This window comes from Pyxicephalus adspersus, chromosome 1 (genome assembly GCF_032062135.1).
Source record: "Pyxicephalus adspersus chromosome 1, UCB_Pads_2.0, whole genome shotgun sequence".
Lineage (NCBI taxonomy): Eukaryota > Metazoa > Chordata > Amphibia > Anura > Pyxicephalidae > Pyxicephalus > Pyxicephalus adspersus.
Window position 1 is genome coordinate 171,689,960 of NC_092858.1, and position 19,342 is coordinate 171,709,301.

General features: G+C 40.5%; 1 protein-coding gene across 1 annotated transcript; it reads right to left on the reverse strand.

The window, feature by feature from the left end:
- Positions 1-756: 756 nt before the first annotated feature.
- UPK1B (uroplakin 1B) lies at positions 757-14,568 on the reverse strand. Its single transcript, XM_072398404.1, is given in 7 exon segments — positions 757-1,896; positions 2,793-2,876; positions 3,281-3,460; positions 4,448-4,617; positions 6,148-6,346; positions 7,193-7,277; positions 14,529-14,568. Coding segments are annotated over 6 exon segments (750 nt in total). The 5' UTR covers positions 7,259-7,277; positions 14,529-14,568; the 3' UTR covers positions 757-1,845.
- Positions 14,569-19,342: the final 4,774 nt, after the last annotated feature.

A 19,342-nucleotide genomic window follows, 5' to 3' on the forward strand; every position in this document is an offset into this window, starting at 1 on the left:
AATCAATAAACCATTAGACAGATTGGTAATCTCTCTTCTGTTTCATTTTTTCCCGACATTCATCTAATAGGCAAGGTTCAGTTGGAGTTGGGCTTGAAAGATCCAGGCAGTTATATTGGAAGAAAAGAAATTTAAACAAAACAGAATAACTACGCAAAATAGCCAAACGAGGGGAAAAGCCCAATTAAAAGTAAGATGGCAATATTAACCTTCCATGTAGAGCTTCTAAAATTCGAAAAGAAAAAAAACATTGTACACAAAATTGGGATTGTTTTAGAATATATTAATATTTAATAAATGTGCATAAACTTAAATCAGACAAGACAATTATGATAATGAATTGTGTATTTATAGCACAAAAAATTTAAATTTACCTATAGCATAAATGGAATTTTTTTTAAGAAGTGGAGCCATTTTCATTATCTACAGCCACCCCCCCTTCTTTCCAGACTTTAGGTTTTATAGGATGTCCTCCATACACTTAGCTGAAGCACCGTACCTTCAACTTCATCACCCAAGCTTTAGACCCACATTCCTTTTACATTTTAGGTGAATTTAACCTTGAAATTAGCAGCTATCAAACATGGGGACATAAAGACCTTAACACGTAAATAAGCAATACTGTATAAAAACACTCAGAGTTTTCAAACTTTAATCTATTATTTAAAAGGAGACACAGAAAATAAAAATGTAACACAGAAGATACAATAGGTAACATTTACTTAAAAAGCAAAAAAAAAAAAAAAAAAGTTGGCCACGGTGACTTATAACAGCCAATCAAAAATTGCTTTTATTGGTTCCTTGCAGTCGGTAAAGTTAAAGATTCATTTTGATTGGATGCATGGTAGGCAGGGCTCCTCATGGGCTGTATTATTCTGCAGTAAATGAACAATCACTGAAATTGGGACATTTTAACCGAAATAAAGGGCAAATGCAGTCTATTGGTGGGCACATACACTGGTCCACACCATTATTACATAGTTTTGTGGTCCAGGTCATGGTCAAAACAAAAAAAGAAAAACAAAATTTTAAGCAAGTGCTAAAGACACTCCATTTGCCTATTTCTCACACATCTTGCCCCACCACCCCACTGGGGAAGAGGAACCACTGGAGCATCTCGGCCAATTGCCAAAAGTGATTATAACGGTCTATAATGATCCAATGAAAGCAGTTTGAACATTCCTAGAACTGTACAGACTAGGAACCAAAATTATATTTTTTGCAAAATGTAGTTACGCAATACAAGAGTTGCCCTGTTTACTTAAGAAAGTATGGTAAGAATACAAGTTTGCCAGATGACAGAGGGTGCCATCTGGCTATAATGGTCACGACGAGAAACCAGTTGCTATGGTCAGATGGCCAAAATAGAGATCAGTGACTGTACTTTGCTCATATGTGGACCTTGCCCAACTGGATTCCCCAGTTTGGCCAACTATTATAGAGGATTCTACAATCAGTGGGAGAGGGTCTAAAAATTGCTCCTGTAGCCAAGGCCTTTGTCTTTCAATATAGAAACAATAAATTCAAATTTTCACAGCTTCCAGACTTTATCGGGTGCTTCAGTTTGGACATGTGTGTTTACTTTTCGTCATTATATATACACACAAAAAAAAATTGTACAAGTTGACAGAAGACTCCCAAAATTGAAGTCCTTGCATCATATGATGGGCAGCGTAGATTAACCCTTGTCCCCCCCAAACCACAAAGTTCTTGGGCCAATATTTCATTAGTCAGAACAAGTATCCGGGGTCTTGAGGGCATTTAGCTCATGTCTTCCGTATTGGCCTTGGGATGGCACGTCTTTCGTAAAACGTTTTCAAGATAGTGGAGAAGGTGGAAGCAAATTTAATATTCAATTCGAGTCCAGTAGAACATGGTTCCAAGCAGTACAAAGAACTGTAAGGAAGAGAAAAAAATCTCAGCTTTAATTTAATAATGAAGGCATTAATAAGTGGTAGGTTAAACGGTAGACATTTGGTTATCAGTTCTTTCGGTTTTTGACAAAATGTGACACACAGGAGAATTTAAAATAGGACCTCCAGTGTTTGAAAATGGGTGATGACATAGTCCATACTAGAGACCTTTGCCCAATGACCCTTCTGGCTCCATCACCAAGCTTCAAAACATACAGATAGGTCTAGCTGGAGGAGCATGTACACAGTATTATGACTAGAGAACTGGTACCCCCAGGTAATTTCCTAGTTTTTCTCAACCCAAATCCCACCCATCCAATTCTGGCCCAATCTTGAGAAACATAACACAGAAGTTTCTAGTATTTGATTCAAGCTTCACCAGTTTGAGGGTTTCAGACTTTCCATGCTGTATTATTCCATGCCAATCATTCATAGGCAGTTGCATGGATTGCTACCCAGGGGATCTCACTAATGGACACCTGAGAAAAATAGGAAGCCAAATTTTCAGCCATACTCCAACATTCTCCATGGTCAGCTAAATTATTTTAGGCCATTAAGCTTTATGGATTACCCACACGGCGCTGGGAAAGGGAGAAGGACAGAAATTGTACACTTTGAACTAAAATCTCCAAGGATTCAGGCTGAAAGTTTTACTTTAAAGCTTAATGCGCCTCTTGGTCGGTTATTGGCCGATCCTCCAGTAGCTTAGAACATGCCAAAATGGCACCCAGAATTACAACCCCAAAAAAAAAACAAATCCCACAAAGGGAAAAGTTAACCATCCCCCTACATACTTCTCTATTAGATAACGTTGCTAGTTCTACAGCTGCTCAGTTCTGCACATAATTCTTTGAGATGCCCAGTTCACAGAACACTTACCGTCCAGCACAGAATTGCAAATCCGAACCATGCAACACCCCAGGCATGGCGATTCAATGGACCAACAATCCAGTCATAACAGCCCTACAAGAAAAACAAAAAACATTTTGAACCAAAGGAGGACAGAATATTTTAGGCATGGGACCACAACTCACTCATTAGGGCTAACTTGTCTTGGATAAGGAATTTTCAAACTTTATTATAATCTAATCTGACAGCCAATGACAGCCTCGATAATACTTGATATTTTAAACAAAAACATAAAATTATGATTGGATAAATTAGATATAACTTTATTAGGGTTTATCTTAGGAGGTGGGGAACGTCTTGTGTCCTCCAAATTAAGGGCATCAATACCAATACCCATTGGTCAGTAACAGAGATGAATAAAAGTGGCCAGGTTCAGTTTACAATAAGTGAATGCATGTCATGTGTAGGTGGCTTTTCTAGAAGCCACCTTGGGGCATTTATGGTAAAAAGACCCTTACGTTTAGATACACGTAACCTGGGATGCCCAGTCTACATGCTTGCAGGTTCTCAGGTTGTCCTAGACTGTTCATGACGCAGCACTGCTGTGGCCAGGGGAAGGCAGAGTCACTGTTGGCAATTCGGAATGCTGAGGTATATTCCTGCCAGTCATTGGGGCCATTCACACCGCAGCACTGCCTCTGTAAAAGCAAACAAACCTTTTTTTTTAAATAACAAATTTTAATAACATTTTATGCAACGCTTGGGCTGGTCTCAGACTGGCATTTTAAAATAGCAGAAAGAAGAAAAGAAAACCTACACAAAAGTGTTAGTTATACCCTACAAGCAAAACGGAATTTCCTTGAAAGTCTTACCCCCTTACATCATGCTTCAACAGTTCCTAATCTCTCTGCCCCGTTTTATGCACCCAATATAACCTGATGGGTGTGCATGTCACGCTTAAAAGTGTGGACCTAAAAGGGTGGTTAACCAAGCTTTGTCCTTGGTTACCCTTAAGATCACATGAAACCCCATATACACCCAATCTTGGGTCTTTCCTGACACCCACAAGTGAAAATGTATCCCAACATTTGCCATCTAAGACTCAGCACCCAGTTTGTTTTCTCCCCCAGACAGATTTTGAATACAAAGCTCCAATACAAGATATATAATACAAGATACTTGGCCTTGCACCAACCCACCAACCTCTTTCCTAGTAGGTTTTCATGCAAGCAAGTGGCGAGGATGAATTACTGTGTGATTGAGAACTCATTCAAATACAACTTTTTGGGCATTTAAAGGCCCATGGCATATAATTGGTCCTGTTGACTATTTGCCAGCAACATGATTGATATATAGAAGGGAAAAAAATGTTCCGAAAGCCTTCAGAGTCCCCAACAGTGTGCAAACCCATCATGGTCAGCCATACAAATCCATTTAACCAATTGCTGCATTGCCCATTGAAGTCCATATTACAGAGTAGGATTGGGGGGTAAAGGATTCAACACAAAAAGTCCAAGATGACAGCACTATAACATCTCATTATGATATCAGCTCTGTTAAGGATATGCCAATACATGAATAAACGTAAAAGAATCCCTGAGGACATGCTAAGAGTGACTATTACAGCATTAACACCAAAGATCGGACACAAAACAATTATAAATTCAGTAAGAAAATCAACTTACCATAAGCATGAGATAGTTCCATGTTGTTGTCACGCCGTCGGCCTTGATCTGTTGGTCGTTGTTACCAGCTTGTTTGTTCTGGTAAGATTCCAGCATCTGCTTCAGGAATAAGCTGTTTGTGAACTGAAAAAAATAAAACAAATAAAATTAAAACACAATGTTAAAAAAAAAAAAAAAAAAAAGGAAGAATGTATACCATCAGCTCCAAATTAAAAGGATGTAAAGCATCCAAGGTGCATATAGTCATAAATAGCATGGGACCAGGTTCATAAGAGTGAATCCATCGAACATTGAAAAGGTAAAGGGGTTTGTCATTGCTGACTTACCTAAGAAATTCTATTTACCTGGCTGTTACTGGATTTAATACTTTGAGCCACTAATTGCAAATCAGCCCCAGTAGCAGCAAAACCCATCAAAAGTAGTGGTGATCCAAACAATAAAATTTCCACTTAAATGTGGTTGTATTCAGAAATCCTGGATTGGATCCGATGTTTTGTTTTAATGAGCCATACTTTAACCAACCAATCAATGACCAGTATAGTACAGCTTAGCTATTCCGACCACTGGACATTGACACCCCTCTTAGTCCGGGAGCCTATTATACCGTCAATGACAGATATAGTAATATTGGATCAAATTGCTCAAAATCTGAGGTTGAGATAGCTCTGATCCAAGTCAGAAATGAGTCTTAAATTAAATGTCCTGTATACAGTTATCTATATGATGCTATATTTGTAGCGAGGTTGTAAAACCCCTGTGACCAAATGTAAAAATGAAAATAAAATCAACGTTTTGGGCGGTCACCAGATCAAGAATGGAGCAAGAGCATTGTTTCAATAGAATTCATTGACTAAGCGGCTAGGGGATCTGCATTACTTTACAGAGATTCCCGCATTCATTAAACTTATAGGACAGGAAGACGTAGAGGAGAAAAATATGGATAGACTTTAGATGGAGTAAAATATCAATATTAGGCTTATTTTATGATTTCCTTTATTATTATTAAACAGGATTTATATAGTTCCAACATATTACGCAGCGTTGTACAATAAATAAGGGTTGCAAATGACAGAATAATACAGACAATGATACAGGAGGAGAGGATCCTGCCCCGAAGAGCTTACAATCTAGGAGGTGGGGGAATTAACACACAAAGGATGTGAGATATGTAGTGGTGGGAAGTAGTGATGGTTTCAAATGACAGAAGAAGACGGGTAGGCAAGTTTGAAGAAATGGGTTTCGAGTGCTTTTTAAATGAGCAGAAAGTAGGAGCAAGCGAATAGGACGAGGAAGACCATTCCAGAGAGTAGGGGCAGCTCTAGAAAAGTCTTGGAGCCGTGCATGTGATGAGGTTATGAGTGAGGAAGTCATTAGTATGTCATTGGAGGAGCGGAGAGAGCGGCAGGGGGAGTATTTTTCTATCAGGGCAGAAAGGTAAGTGGGACAATAACTGTGGAGGGATTTGAAGGCAAAGCACAGAAGTTTGAATTTGAATCTAAGGTAAAATTGAAGCCAATGTAGAGATCTGCAAAGAGTTGCAGCGGAAGAGAAGCAGAGGGAAGGATGGATGAGTCTGGCTGCAGCATTCATGATAGATTGTAGAGGAGAGAGTTGGGTTAGTGGAATACCAGAGAGGAGGAGGTTACAGTTCCAGAAAAATGATCAACATACATAAACTTTGTTTCAGTCAAAGCTTACCGCCATTAGTATCCTCCTGTTGGATTTCATGATGCCAACAATTCCCAGGATGGAGAGCAGAAAGAACCAGAAACCAGTGAAGATGCCAATCCAAGCAGCCGCAAAGATGTCATCATTATATGTGGCATCAAGTAATGGATAGAGGCGGTTCTGGTCTGACACAAAGAAGATGCATTCCGCTGTCAGGGCAAGGCCGGCAAGCTGGGGGCAAAGAGAGGAACAGTTAGATCAAATTTGTTATAAAAATTGTGACTGCAGTGTGCCCAATAAAGTCCTTTGGGCATTGGCCAACCTTTAAAGCAGGTTTCAAACTATTTCACTGCCTAACTTGCCCTGGGAACCCATGCGTCTATGACTCCCATTTACAATAAAATCAATTTTGCTTTATGTCTGCAAGAATAGAGACGGCACAACAGTATGCAAGTTCCTGGGTCTACACATTTGTGACACTTGTAGTGACATTTATGAGGAGTTCCCAGTCTGCCTGCTTGATTTTTGATAACTTTAACTTGGAACTGAAAAAGGCTTATGGGAACTACAAAAAAAACTCAGGCTCTAATAGTTGGATATCTGAGTGTTAGAGTGACACATACATAAGATGACATGACATAAGAAGCCAGGAGCCAACTCATCCCAAGGGGAGCCCACTCATCCCACCAATCTCTACCCAAGAAAAAAAAAAATAATATGGCCAACACGTCCCAACAATTTCCTTACAAAAATCCAACTCACCCCACCAATCTTTACCCCAAAAAGAAGCCAGAGGCCAACTTATCAACTCAAAAATATCTACTCAAGAATAAATCCGAGGATAACTCATCTCAACATTCTCTACCCAAGAACCCAACTCATCCCTCCAATCTTCACCCAAGCAAGGGTCAGATGTATCCCACCAAATTCTACCTATAGCAAAAATATCACATTTGGGTACACTGTTCTTGTAAAAGCGAGCATGGTACAACTTGCCCACTAAGGCCTCCTACCCCAGACCTTAATGCCTTTTTAAACCTACATCATGATGATAGGACACAATCCAGGTCTACTTACCCCAATTATCACATTGCCCAAAATGAGGATTCCCTGAAAGCAGCGAACTCCCGAATCTCCCTTCATTGTCCCAAGAGATGACAACCTGTAGACATTAAAAGAAGGTAAAGATTGTTGAGTTTCGTGTATATGGCGACAGAGATCATATATTTTTATAACCGTTTACAGGAAAAAAAGAAAAACAAAATTAATAGACAACGGTAAAATCAATTTGTAACCTATTAATGTGGTCTAATATGTACTGCAACTTGACAAATATCAGAAATTTGTGCTTTGTTAAACTAAATCTTTACCGCTATCCAGGGCTCAGGTACAGATACCTACTCTTACTTCTTTGAATTGAGGAAAATTTTAAATGAGCTATATAAAATATAAAACTTTCATTCTACAACTGTTGTGGTCTATGAAGAGTCACAAGGAGATCAGCAGGAGCCTATGTCCCAATGACTGCATCAACCCAGACCCCACCCTCGTGTGCATTACAAATATGATTTTATTGAAGTTCACCTTTCAAGGGCAAAATCTATTGTACCTGTGGTGACTTTGGTAACAGATGCTCTTCAATGGGTACACCGGCACAGGAGCGGAATTTAGCAGATCAAAAGCCAATTTGTGGTCCTCCACCAACATATGGGCTGTCCTGAGATGGCCTCTATTGATTATTGAGATGACTGAAGGCCAACACATAAACACTGATGGCTGTCAACGTCAGCTCAGGAAAGCTGGTGTGACCATCTTAGATCTTCAGTCCTATGTAAGGGTACCCATGGGTCAGATTCAATGGCTTTTGTTTGTAAGGCTATGAACTATCCACAACAGATGAAACCTAAGTAGGAGTGGGCAATTTTTTTTGACTCAGGGGCCACAATAGGTTTTAATAAATGGTCTGGACCAGTATCAGATGGATGGAGAGTGTGTGTATGTTCTGATCAGTTTCATTTAAAAGCCTTTTTGCTAATGGACAATTTTGTACCAATATTTCATGGGCTAGATTAAAAAGCTATGGTTTGCCCATGCCTAGGCTAGGATAGGGGGGCCATAAGAAGACTATACAATAAAAACAAGACAAAAAGTAAGTAATGAATGAGATCCAGCCAATAGTATAGGTAAACATGATTGATGGAGAACAATAATGAATCTATTCATTGACTAATCTGCTGAGTGCAAAGCAGTTAGACAAGACCACAGACCCGCTTAGCGGCCAGTCATACAGCATTCCTACATTCCAGAATGAAATTGTGGCTTACAACTCTCACCGCATTCCAGAGATTATCCGTACGTGGCAGGGTACCATACGCACAGGGAAATTTTAAAACCTCATATAAACTACAAGGACCCAAATCACCTCTACATAAACAACCGACATCCAGGGAAAATGGAGGAATTTAGGTGCTAAATGGTGGCAAACTCGATGAACTGAAAATAGGGAAACAAAACCACAGATGGAATTTTTTTATTTTTACTTAGGGCGAGAACCTTTAGCAGTATTTACGCTTACAAAATACCTGTTTTCTTTCAAATATTTATAACAGAAACAATGAATGTACTTGGCTTAATAACAGTGTACAACAGAAGTAAGTATGTAATGCTGTGAGACTGCAACATACAGAAAAAAGAAATTTTATTAGATGGAGTAAAAGTTTAGGTCTTCGAAACCCATTTACACCAAACAATATGGGTGATAAGGGATGTACCCAAAGGCAGAAAACACAAGAGCATATGGAGACGTAAAAGAAGAAATACAGAGAAAATGGGAGAGAACAATGCGATGCCCTCCAGCTCCCCATTGGGGTGCTGGTGACCAGGGAGTAACGTGACATCAGCCAAGGGATAAAATGGATAAAGGTCTGTAGTTGAAGATGTATAGGAGCCCATGGGGATACTAAAGCAGTAAATTTGGGCATGGTATCCAAGAGATGGGCTTTGCGTTTAATCCCCACCCCCTTCCCCTCCATCGCCAGGGTCCAGGAGATATGCTTCACCTTAGAATAGTGCAAGAAGGGCTGGAAATTGTTTATTTTGTGGCAGTCAAGACATTACTTAGGAGTCTTAAAGTTAGGAGGCTTGAGGTTAAATAGGGCAACCACTCGGACCCTAGAGAAGCAGCAGTATCAAAGCAGCCTGGAGTCCAAAGACTTTAGCTTGACGTCTTGACACAATGGGGCACTGCCACCAAATGAGAATAAAGGAGCCTGGATGGGGGCAGTCTTGGAAACACAAGAGTGAGAGTTTTTGTGGCAAGTTTGGAGAGTCAAATTAGGACCATATACTAATGGGAAAGCAGTTTGAAGTCTGTTTCTTGTATTGTACCAATACCTGTCGTCACTCAGTGACTCAATACCTTGAATAAGCAAGGCAGACATCTTCAAACATATGACAGCCTACATTCTTTCAGCTCTGTCTGCTTTTAATTTCTAGCTACATAAACCTATGCTATACAAATCAACTTCCTAACCCAGTCCCTACCTTCCTGTGAAGCCTTCCAGGGAGTGTCTAATACTGTCTGTGCTCACCCACAAACTCCACCCCAGAGGAGCGAAGGGGAATACTAGAATAGCGTGTCACCTTAGTGATACGGGAGTCCAAAGACACCTAATTTAAAATGGTAATGTCCAGCAGCAGTTCAGGCGCTTTTAGAGGTCTACACAAGAGAAGCAATCACTGGTCAGTAACATGAAAAAAATAAAATAAGTGCATGAACATGCATGGTTTAGTTATCTCAAAGTTGAATGGTAATATTGATCTTTTAAAAGGTTCAGCATCAATCATGCATCTAGGGAAAGTTTTCTCCATCCTATAGGCTTGTTCCAGAGGTTACTGATTAGGTAAAGAAAAGAAATCCAGGATGATGGGAGCGTGCATTTTTAAAAGTTGAAAGACACCTAGGCATGCCCATTGCAGCCCAAGTTGTTATGTCTTGCTTGCATTTAAGTTTTGGTGCATCCCATCCCACAGATTTCCAATCAGGTTACTGCTTTCTAGGGCTTGGTTAAAAGATTCACCCCCACATACTGTCCTGTTGACAATGCTTTCAACAGCCTTGTTCACACTGGCATTCCACGGCCAAAAAAACTAAACCCAACCCTTCCCTCACTACTGACACAGACATATACAGACATGTTTTTGGGTCCATTAGGGGAGACATGGGTTAGCTTGCTATATCAGTATGTGTATTTGAATGGGAACTTGATAGGCACAGTAAGCACATGCATGTGTAAACTGAGCCTAACTTCAATGGTTTCTTCTAGATTCACATGAAACTTACGTCTTTTACGTTGCTTTATTTAAAAAAAAAAAAATGTCAGCCTTGCTTATAGACAATGCCATGTACATGAGACACACCCCACCCTTTGCTATTTATAGCAGTCAGGTTACTAAAAAAACGCTCCAGGTCTTTTTCATAGCAGTCAATTCCTGGATCTCCTGGTGCAGCTACATTGCTGCACCACTTTATAAAGGGGCTTACCCAACAAGCAAAGGTATGGCTAGACTAAGGCCAAAAATCTCATTGTGGGATGCCAGCACAGAGCAACTTATCAGAATGCTCTCCATCATGGCGATCTCGGTGTCCTCTGTGTATGACCTCCTAAAGCAAGTTCAACTATAAAAAGTCTCTCCAAAATTAGCTAAATCCCTTCTTGTATGATTGTCATATAAAGATTTACCAGAACTGGTACCACCAATGGAAGATTTCAATTTACCTCTCATTTTGGCGATTGCTTTCAGAATTTCAGGTTCCCATCCCTTTCAGTCCTGGCAAGAATGATAACTAGTACATAAGAGTATAACCCTTCCCTGCCCCATTCAAATACAAAAACATTTTGGCTTTGAATGTATATTAAAAGCAGAATTTTGGAAGAGAAGCCATGAACAAGGAACATGATGGCTGTCATTACAAACCTCTGTCTTTTCTTTTTACCAAATCCATTTTCTATTTTACATATTATATTTTCCATATTACATATTACTATTTTACATATTACATTACATTTTCAAAAAAAAAATGATTTAGAGGCTGGATAAAACATTTTTTTTTTGGCAAAAAAAAACTTTTTTCAAATAGATAAATCTCCCAATTTGACCAAAATGGAAGCTCTTTCCCACTGTAACCAAAGCTGACAATTACAGTTCTAAAAAGGAAACCCTAACTGGGCCAAGAAGGGCTTCTAATAATGGAAAAAAAAAACACAACACATCACCCCAGTGGGGGCAGTGCCAGTGTTAAATTGGGCCCATCACTATGGATGGAGCTAGAACTCTACTGAAACTAGTACTGGTCCTTGGAGTGAGACATGGCCAGCCTTAAGTGCCAGAGTGAAGTGTGAATTGGCACAGGTAGGCACCAATATATAAACCAAGGGTAAATAAATGCTAATATTTTATTTAATATATGAACTTTGCCAGTGATGGTAAAAACATTATATTTCAGTCAACAATTAAAAACAAAAAATAAGTCTAAGCTAAAGAGGAGTGTTTCCATTTTTATTCCAGTATGGACAGATGTGCTCCAGGTCATGTCACCTGGAACCCCCCCCCCCCCCGGAACCCTCCTCCAACCCCCACCGGAATCCTCTTCCCCCCCAAATCGTGTCTTTTGAGAAGCCACATGCATAGGGGCAGCTAGTGTTGGATCAGGCTTTCTATCCTTTATGCATATGTCTATTATAGGTGGTATATCCATCCACAAGTGCTACATTAGCTCTTTGCAGAGGTCTATTTGTGGGCAATAGCCAAATAATGCCTTTAGCAGAGATATCACCATAACAAAAGTCCCGTACTAATCCAATTTACCAATATTGGTCATGTGCTGGACATTCTGTGGCCCCATTTCCCATTCCCAAGCATAATTTGGCCATAAGTGGTCAACAGTCCAATTTTTCTTCTTCTTCAATAGTGACATGGGTGAACCTGGTTTTGACCATCTGGGACCTTCTATAACAATTACTAGCCACTAAACCATTTTATCAAGAAAGCCACACACCCCAATCTTCCAACACTACTCTACGCCATAACTCTGGCTAGCCCGTAGACATCCCAACGTAAGCACCCCAGTGGCTAAGTCAAGTGCTATTTGAACTTAGAAGAGTGGTGTTGGCACTGGAGCCCCCACTTTTATATGGTGTGCCAACAGACTCAGAAGCTCCCAATCAATGGAAAAAAAAAAATTATGCACAAGCACATTTCAAGTATGTAATAAAAAAGAAAGAATTATAAAGGTCTTATCTAGATTTTGATCATCAAACGCTAAATATTTGGCTCCAAAAAAAGAAAAAAAAAAATCACAGCGTCACGAGTTGCTGACTATGAGGCCTGAAATGTGCCTCAAAACTCATTCTCAGCCTATAACACAAGGAGGTTATTAGGTGCCACTCCTAGACAACGCAAGCAAAATGGCCTTTGGCAAACCATGTTACCAGGGCGCAGTGGAAAAAAAGTGTTACAGCGTAAAGGAAACAAAATAGTGAACATCTTTCAGATTCTTCTCTCCATTACATACACAGAAACCACCAAAACGAGAGAGGTTTCAGGTTTCATGCTTTTATAGAAGACTGTCATACTTTAAACTAGCAGAATAGAGTGCCAGCCAAGGGCAGGGTAATGTAGGGGCACAAGGTATACCCAAGGTCACCTGACCCCAACTGCAAGGCAATGCCATAACCCTATGGGGAATATTACTGTAAATCATTCATAGAAACCTAGAATAATGGAGACTTCACTAAGCAGGGCTTTCATCCAACTAGCGACATACCATAACCCCAGCACATTTCAGAAATATAACCCTTTCATGTATCCAAGGTTTACTAGTAAGGCAGGGCTGTAACTGTGGTGTGGACCTCCAAGGACAGATTTACAATAATTAAAAGGTCTAGCGCATAATAAATTATTTGAATCAAATACACATATCAGCTTACCAGAATTTATAGGTGGTGATTGATTTATTTTTCACCTGGTGATCCTCAATGGAACCCAGTGTCCCAAGGTGGCACTCGCTCACTATACTGCATTCATGGAGAAGCAGCACTGTCACCCTAGGACAGGATCTGTATTAGGACAACATAACCCTATTCATTTCCATTACATAGGGGGGAGATGTTCTGTATCCCACAAAAAAGTAGCTTGGACAACCAATTCCCAAAAAAAAACAAAAAAAAAAACTAATACAGCCCCCTATTCAAGGGCAGGCAAGCTGCAGTTTTTCCTTGTGGTTAACTCTGGATCCACATTTCTGATGCCAAGTGTTGTGATCAGGCAGCCAATATATAATGAGCAGGGTACGGAAACAACAGATAAAAGACAAATATTATTGGCCCCTTTTGGGAATTACACATTATATGTATTGTGGGTACTGCAGTACATTGTCTACTGTTGGGCGCTTTCATATTGCATGGCGCTGCAGCATGCACAGATGGCATTGCCATGAGTTGCAGTAATGGAGCTGCAAAATGACCCCTAATGGAAGGACCCCCAAAGGCTGTTTTCTATCACCTGTACCATGCAGAATACAGGCTGGGTGATTGGAACTCTAGGTTACTGTCCTGATCTCCATGTTTCTTCCAGGTCAGGCACTATGAACACAGATCATGGCAAGCCAGGCAACTAGCAATTTTATAGGGAGGGATCAACCTCATAACAAGTTCTTAGATTACAACCTTTTTTTTTAACAAAAGCTAAAGAAAAAAACATTTAAAATTATTCTAAAATGGTATTATTGATCCAATGCAAAAAGTGTACAAATGGCACACACATAAGCAATATTTTGACACACACATACAATTTTTAGTAAATCAGTCACACCACTAAAATCATAATGATTCAAATGGACTGCTACATAGTCAAATCGTTTCCTATATTGTTATCTATATACAGATAATAATGGTTTTCTATAGCGTAGAAGCGATCACCCAGCATTGTGTGGCTCCCTCCATAGAGCAGTATTTCTCAATCTGAGTAATTCTCTATTAGGGAACCCCTGATCAGTAATTCTACAGATCCCAGTACTTTAGCCTGGTCAATGGAATGCCCACAGATAGCAATAAAGATCATGGTGTCAGTGGTAACTGACCCAAGTGGCACAAACTGCTTAAAGAACCCATAGAGGAACCCTAGGATTCCAATGACCCCCTGATTAGGAAACACCACCATAGGGAGTCATTTGTTCCATCTGTGTACTGTTCAGCCGGCAGTTAATCACTAGCAATGTTAGCAGTTTTATTGAGCTGAGGAATACCACCCATTGTGCTCCTGTCTGTAACTTTTTGCTGGTTTATTCCTGGACAAACAAAAAGCAAAGTAGAAATCACTTCTTTAGTGGTGCATGAAATCATTGCAGCCTTACCAGACCCCAGACGCAAACTGCTGTCTTCAGCTCCTTGCTGTGATAACATACACCTGTTCGACAACCTTCTCCAACAACTCTTTAAAGATCTCTCAGCCTTAGGTCACAGATTGCTGTGATTGGTGGAAAGTAGACAGATCTCCTCCTCCTCCCTTACCTGGTTCAACCTGTTTTTGGCTTCAGGTGGATGGAGGTATCTCAGCTATCTGACTATTATGCAGGAATGTTGCATTAAAAGTAAACTCACACCTCTAGAGAATTATTCATGGGGTGATAGGCCATGGTGCTCTGGGAAATGGGGACAGAGCTGCCAAATATGAAGCCAGGTCATACAGATATGTAATAGTAATCGCTGGTGATCATGTTATAGGAAATCTATACAGGTGTATGTGAGCCGCCATTACTCCATGAAAATGCGGTTTAATTGTCATGCTGATTGATGTTTTTTTAAAACTCAGTTAGAGTATTGCATTACTGTGGGCAAACCATTTATGAAGCCACCAAAATGTATACAAAATTCTTTATTCGTTATAGTGTGCTGCAATGCAACTGCCTATGTGTTTCCTGCAATGCATTACAGTGTATACAAGCTACTATCACAAATATGGATGAACCCAAGAGCTGGTTGACCAACAAGAATCACAAGTTATGTGACATGATGTGGGCAAATTTTGCTTTTTTTATTACATATATGTGTTTGAGCATCACTTGGGCTTTGAACAATATTTCTGGTAGGTCCAATTCGAATATCAGCTCCCATATCTCAATCCCCTTTTTACATGATATTATCTCGTTTGGAGTTTAGAAATAATTTTTGGCTGGCTTTTCACTTGTGCATTGAATTGGTGCATTGAATTATGGCTACTCCCATACTGCTTAGGTGAAATGCTCCCCCCCCCCCAGGAGTTCTGTAAAAGGCACGTTCACTTGCCTTTTCTCTCACTTTTCCCAGAGGCTGACACTCTACTCTTTCCTTCAATGCTTTGGGTTATAGAAGAGCTCTTGCCATCCTTGTGTCAATTTCCATTTACATTGGCAGCCAATAATATAAATGGAGGATTACTCACTAAGGTGGCAGTCTGATCTGGGGAATGGGGCACTCGGCATGATCACTTTTCTTTAGTTTTGTAGGGGGTTAGAGCCACTCTCTGGTTCTCATTGCGGAATGTGTCCCCATTAGGTAGATATCCCCAGTCTAATTATCCTAGTGACTATTGTTCCAATGATGGGAAATCCAAACTTTTACAGATTGCATAAGAACAAGTGGTGAAAAGACGAGAGAGTGACATATTCCAATGGGTAACAACTATCCCCTATGTCTCCCCTATGTTTTGGTTGTGTCTCCTGTCCGTGGCATACACAGAGTGATTCCCCCCCCCACCTCATCTATACAATTTAACCCTCTCTTGGCTGAATATTAAAGGAACCCCCTCCTTTAGCCAAAAAAATCCAGCTCACAGCAAAAAAAAAATCCCACTATCCTAATAAAACTCGGGTCATTACAGCCAACCCCCATCCTCCCGCCTAGGCAAGAAGGTCTGACAGGGCTGCTAGGGCTAGCACTTCAGAGCTGCAGAAAATGCATCAATGTGAGTCCAGTGTGTGTATGAAGGAAGGTGCCTTGTCCCCATGTCTATGCAGCAGTAGGTGAAGGGTAATCTCTTCAAATGAACAAATCTATTTCCTGCTGTTTAACAAATATTTTATTGGCAGAGTCAGTGTGCTGAGAATCCACTTTAGCAAAGTTTCTTTTTGAATGGGACTCCAGACTCCTAGACCAACGTCCACTTATTAGACCATTTGGATACTTGCATAGCTCACTCCAACTTTGCTGTTTGCATGGGGGCTCACTGAAGCAGACTAGTTATGTTTTCAGAAATCTATGTACTGTCCCTTCCATCCTGGAAAAAAAGGGTAAGATGCCTAAGAAAAAGAAACCAGATGCAGCCACCATATCTAAAGCCCGCTATTCTGCCACATATGACATTCCTGGTTTTGGCATTGAATACACTTTCATTTATTGAACTTATCCTGGACTTCCCTTTGGAACAGGTGCTACAACAAATTTGACCTTGGTTTAATGGTAAATCATGATCCTTGACTCAAATCGTGCAAGAGATGGAGGAGTCGGGAGACACTTTAAAAGGCTTTCATGGCACACTAATGGTCAGAAGAACCCCCCCCCCCCGTTCTCCTTCCCAACTCGATGCAGAATGAAGTGAAATCTAATAAAAGTTTTGCTTCTCCTTTGGCCTTGCAGGACGCCAATGCAATTAAGGGCAGAAACTGCTTTTTGTCAAAGTCGATTTTCCTCTGCTGGGTTTTGCACCTTTATAAATATTTATACATCCCCTCCGCTGTTATTCCGCAGCCTATTTCGTAGTTATTAAACGGCCAACACTGTAAGCAACTTATTTATTTATGAAGCCATTAATGTCTGCAGCGAGCAACATTCTACTTTAATAGTGCTGTCAAAGCTGTCTTATGATGGAGCTGATGCTGACTTACCTGAACTTGGCTCAAGGAAATAGAAATTACATTAACACTTATGGAAACCACATTTTGTTACATACCTGTGCCACCTTTGAAGCTTAACTACAGGTAGATATAAAAGATGCAAACTAAGGAGCCTAATACTAATGTATTCATTAGCACTTCAATTGTCATTTTAAACACAAGCAATGTAAGTAGCTAAATTAACTTGGTTTAAATATCTTTAAATTTCTGTACAGAAGGGTTAATGGTTGGTGGTTTGCATGCTGGCAGGGAAAGTACCAATGGAAGCAGAGAGCATCAGAAATTGGGTAAAATTGGGCAAATTGTGTTGCCAATTCATCAATACCTATACACAATGCATTATTATACTGGGTAATAATGAGTACAAAGTATATGTGTGGTCTCCAAGCTTCATGGCTCTAATTTGGATCTAATTTTCAATAGTAAGGAGGCTTTCCAGGTTTCTATGGGCATAAAGCAACTAAACCAGAAAAATGTTCTTTATTTGCCATAGCAAAGTAATGGTGTATACCAGGGCATTAGGTTCATTTCCTATTAAGTTTATTAATCCACTGGATTTGGATTTTATTCCTATGTTGGTTAGGACTTTGTGCCACTGCTATATTTTCCTACCACAGTGGTGAACTATCAAACCATCATGGCCTTGCCTTTGTACTTTATGCTAAATAATTGTAGGGATCCTAATAAATATGTCTAATATGTACTTGTCCTCAACTTTTTTCCTCTCTTACTGTTCAACTCCTACACCCACTTTGCAGGAACTTTTTGCTTATATCCTTGTTGCCTAAAACACGGCTCATCAGATCCCAGTGTGCTGCCTGCTGTGTCTTGGACTCGGTCCACACTGGGTATCTTTAGGAACTTTGCAGAATGGCAGCATGGTGTCCAGCCGGTCTGGGGAGGTGATCTCCGTCCAACAGAACAAAGTAAGTCCTGAATAGATTGGAAGTAAGATAGAGTGGTGCTGGAGCATGTGATGGTGTATATGACCAACAATGTTGCGTAGGTATATTACACCTGCACTCGCCGCCAATCTGTGTGTAAGGGGGTGCTATAAAACATGTTAGTGAGCACTTGAGGAGATGGAGGAGATTTAAATAGCACTCACACTGAGGGCCGCTGCAAAAGAAAGGACAACTGGTACTCCCATTGAACATTAGTTCTGGCAATACCTATGACAGCAGTGCTCAAGGTTAATATTGCAGCCACTGAAACCAAAACTGGGAGTTATCACTGGACGCCAACTGACACCATGGCTGAGGATTATGAGAATATTGTAGTCCCTGACTCCAGTGCTGGGGGTAATATTGTAGTCACTGACTCCAGTGCTGGGGGTAATATTGTAGTCCCTGACTCCAGTGCTGATTGTTATTGTGGTCACTGACCTAAATGCTGGAGAATATAACTGCTGCCCTAGCACCAATGTTAGGTGTTATTATTGGGCCCCCTGACACCAATGCTAGGAGTTACTGCATCAACTGGCACTAATGAGGGCTATAACTTCTCAGTGCGCATTGCAGTACATAACAAAAAATAAAACAGTACTAAACTGTCAGGCTCTGAGTTTCTTTACAGCTCATTCATTTTTAATGAGCTGCTTGATGCAATGCACATAGACAAAGGAAAACATGGGAAACGTCCTCTTACCTCTGGAAGTGTTGGAGGAATCACTTCAAGTGATGCAAATTTTTTTTCAGGTTGTCCACCGGTGGCCAACATACTCTCCATTGGTGGTTAGATGACATTAAGTGGAGGTTTCCTGATGGTGACAATAGTAGAAAGTTGCATAATGTGTGTTTAACCAAACACATGTGGTCTGGTAGGGATTCTGGGAATGTTTGAGCCCCTCAAAATGGGTACATAAAGTATACAGACCTGTACACTTCTTATAACGATGGTGGGAATCCTTTTTTGGGGTATATCCGGCAATCTGGATACTCGGAGCTGGTGAGCCTGCTGTGCCCAAATGCTTTCTTTGGGCACAGCTGGTATGCAAACCTGAAAACTCAGCATAAGGATGGTTTGAACTGCTCACAGTAGGTACAGCGGGTGGACAGACTCAGTAGAAAGATGGTACAAGCTCTCCATATTTGGCCCATCAGGTGTACAGATCCAGAACAAAGATAGTAGGAGCCCATCATATTAGACACAGGAAGCTAGGCACAGGGATGGTTTGGGCACCGAATAATGGGCACAGCAGGTGTACAGACCTAGGAACTTGGCACACAGATAGTGGAAACCCATCATGATTGGCACAGCAAGGATGTGAGGACCCATTAACCAGACACAGGGATGGT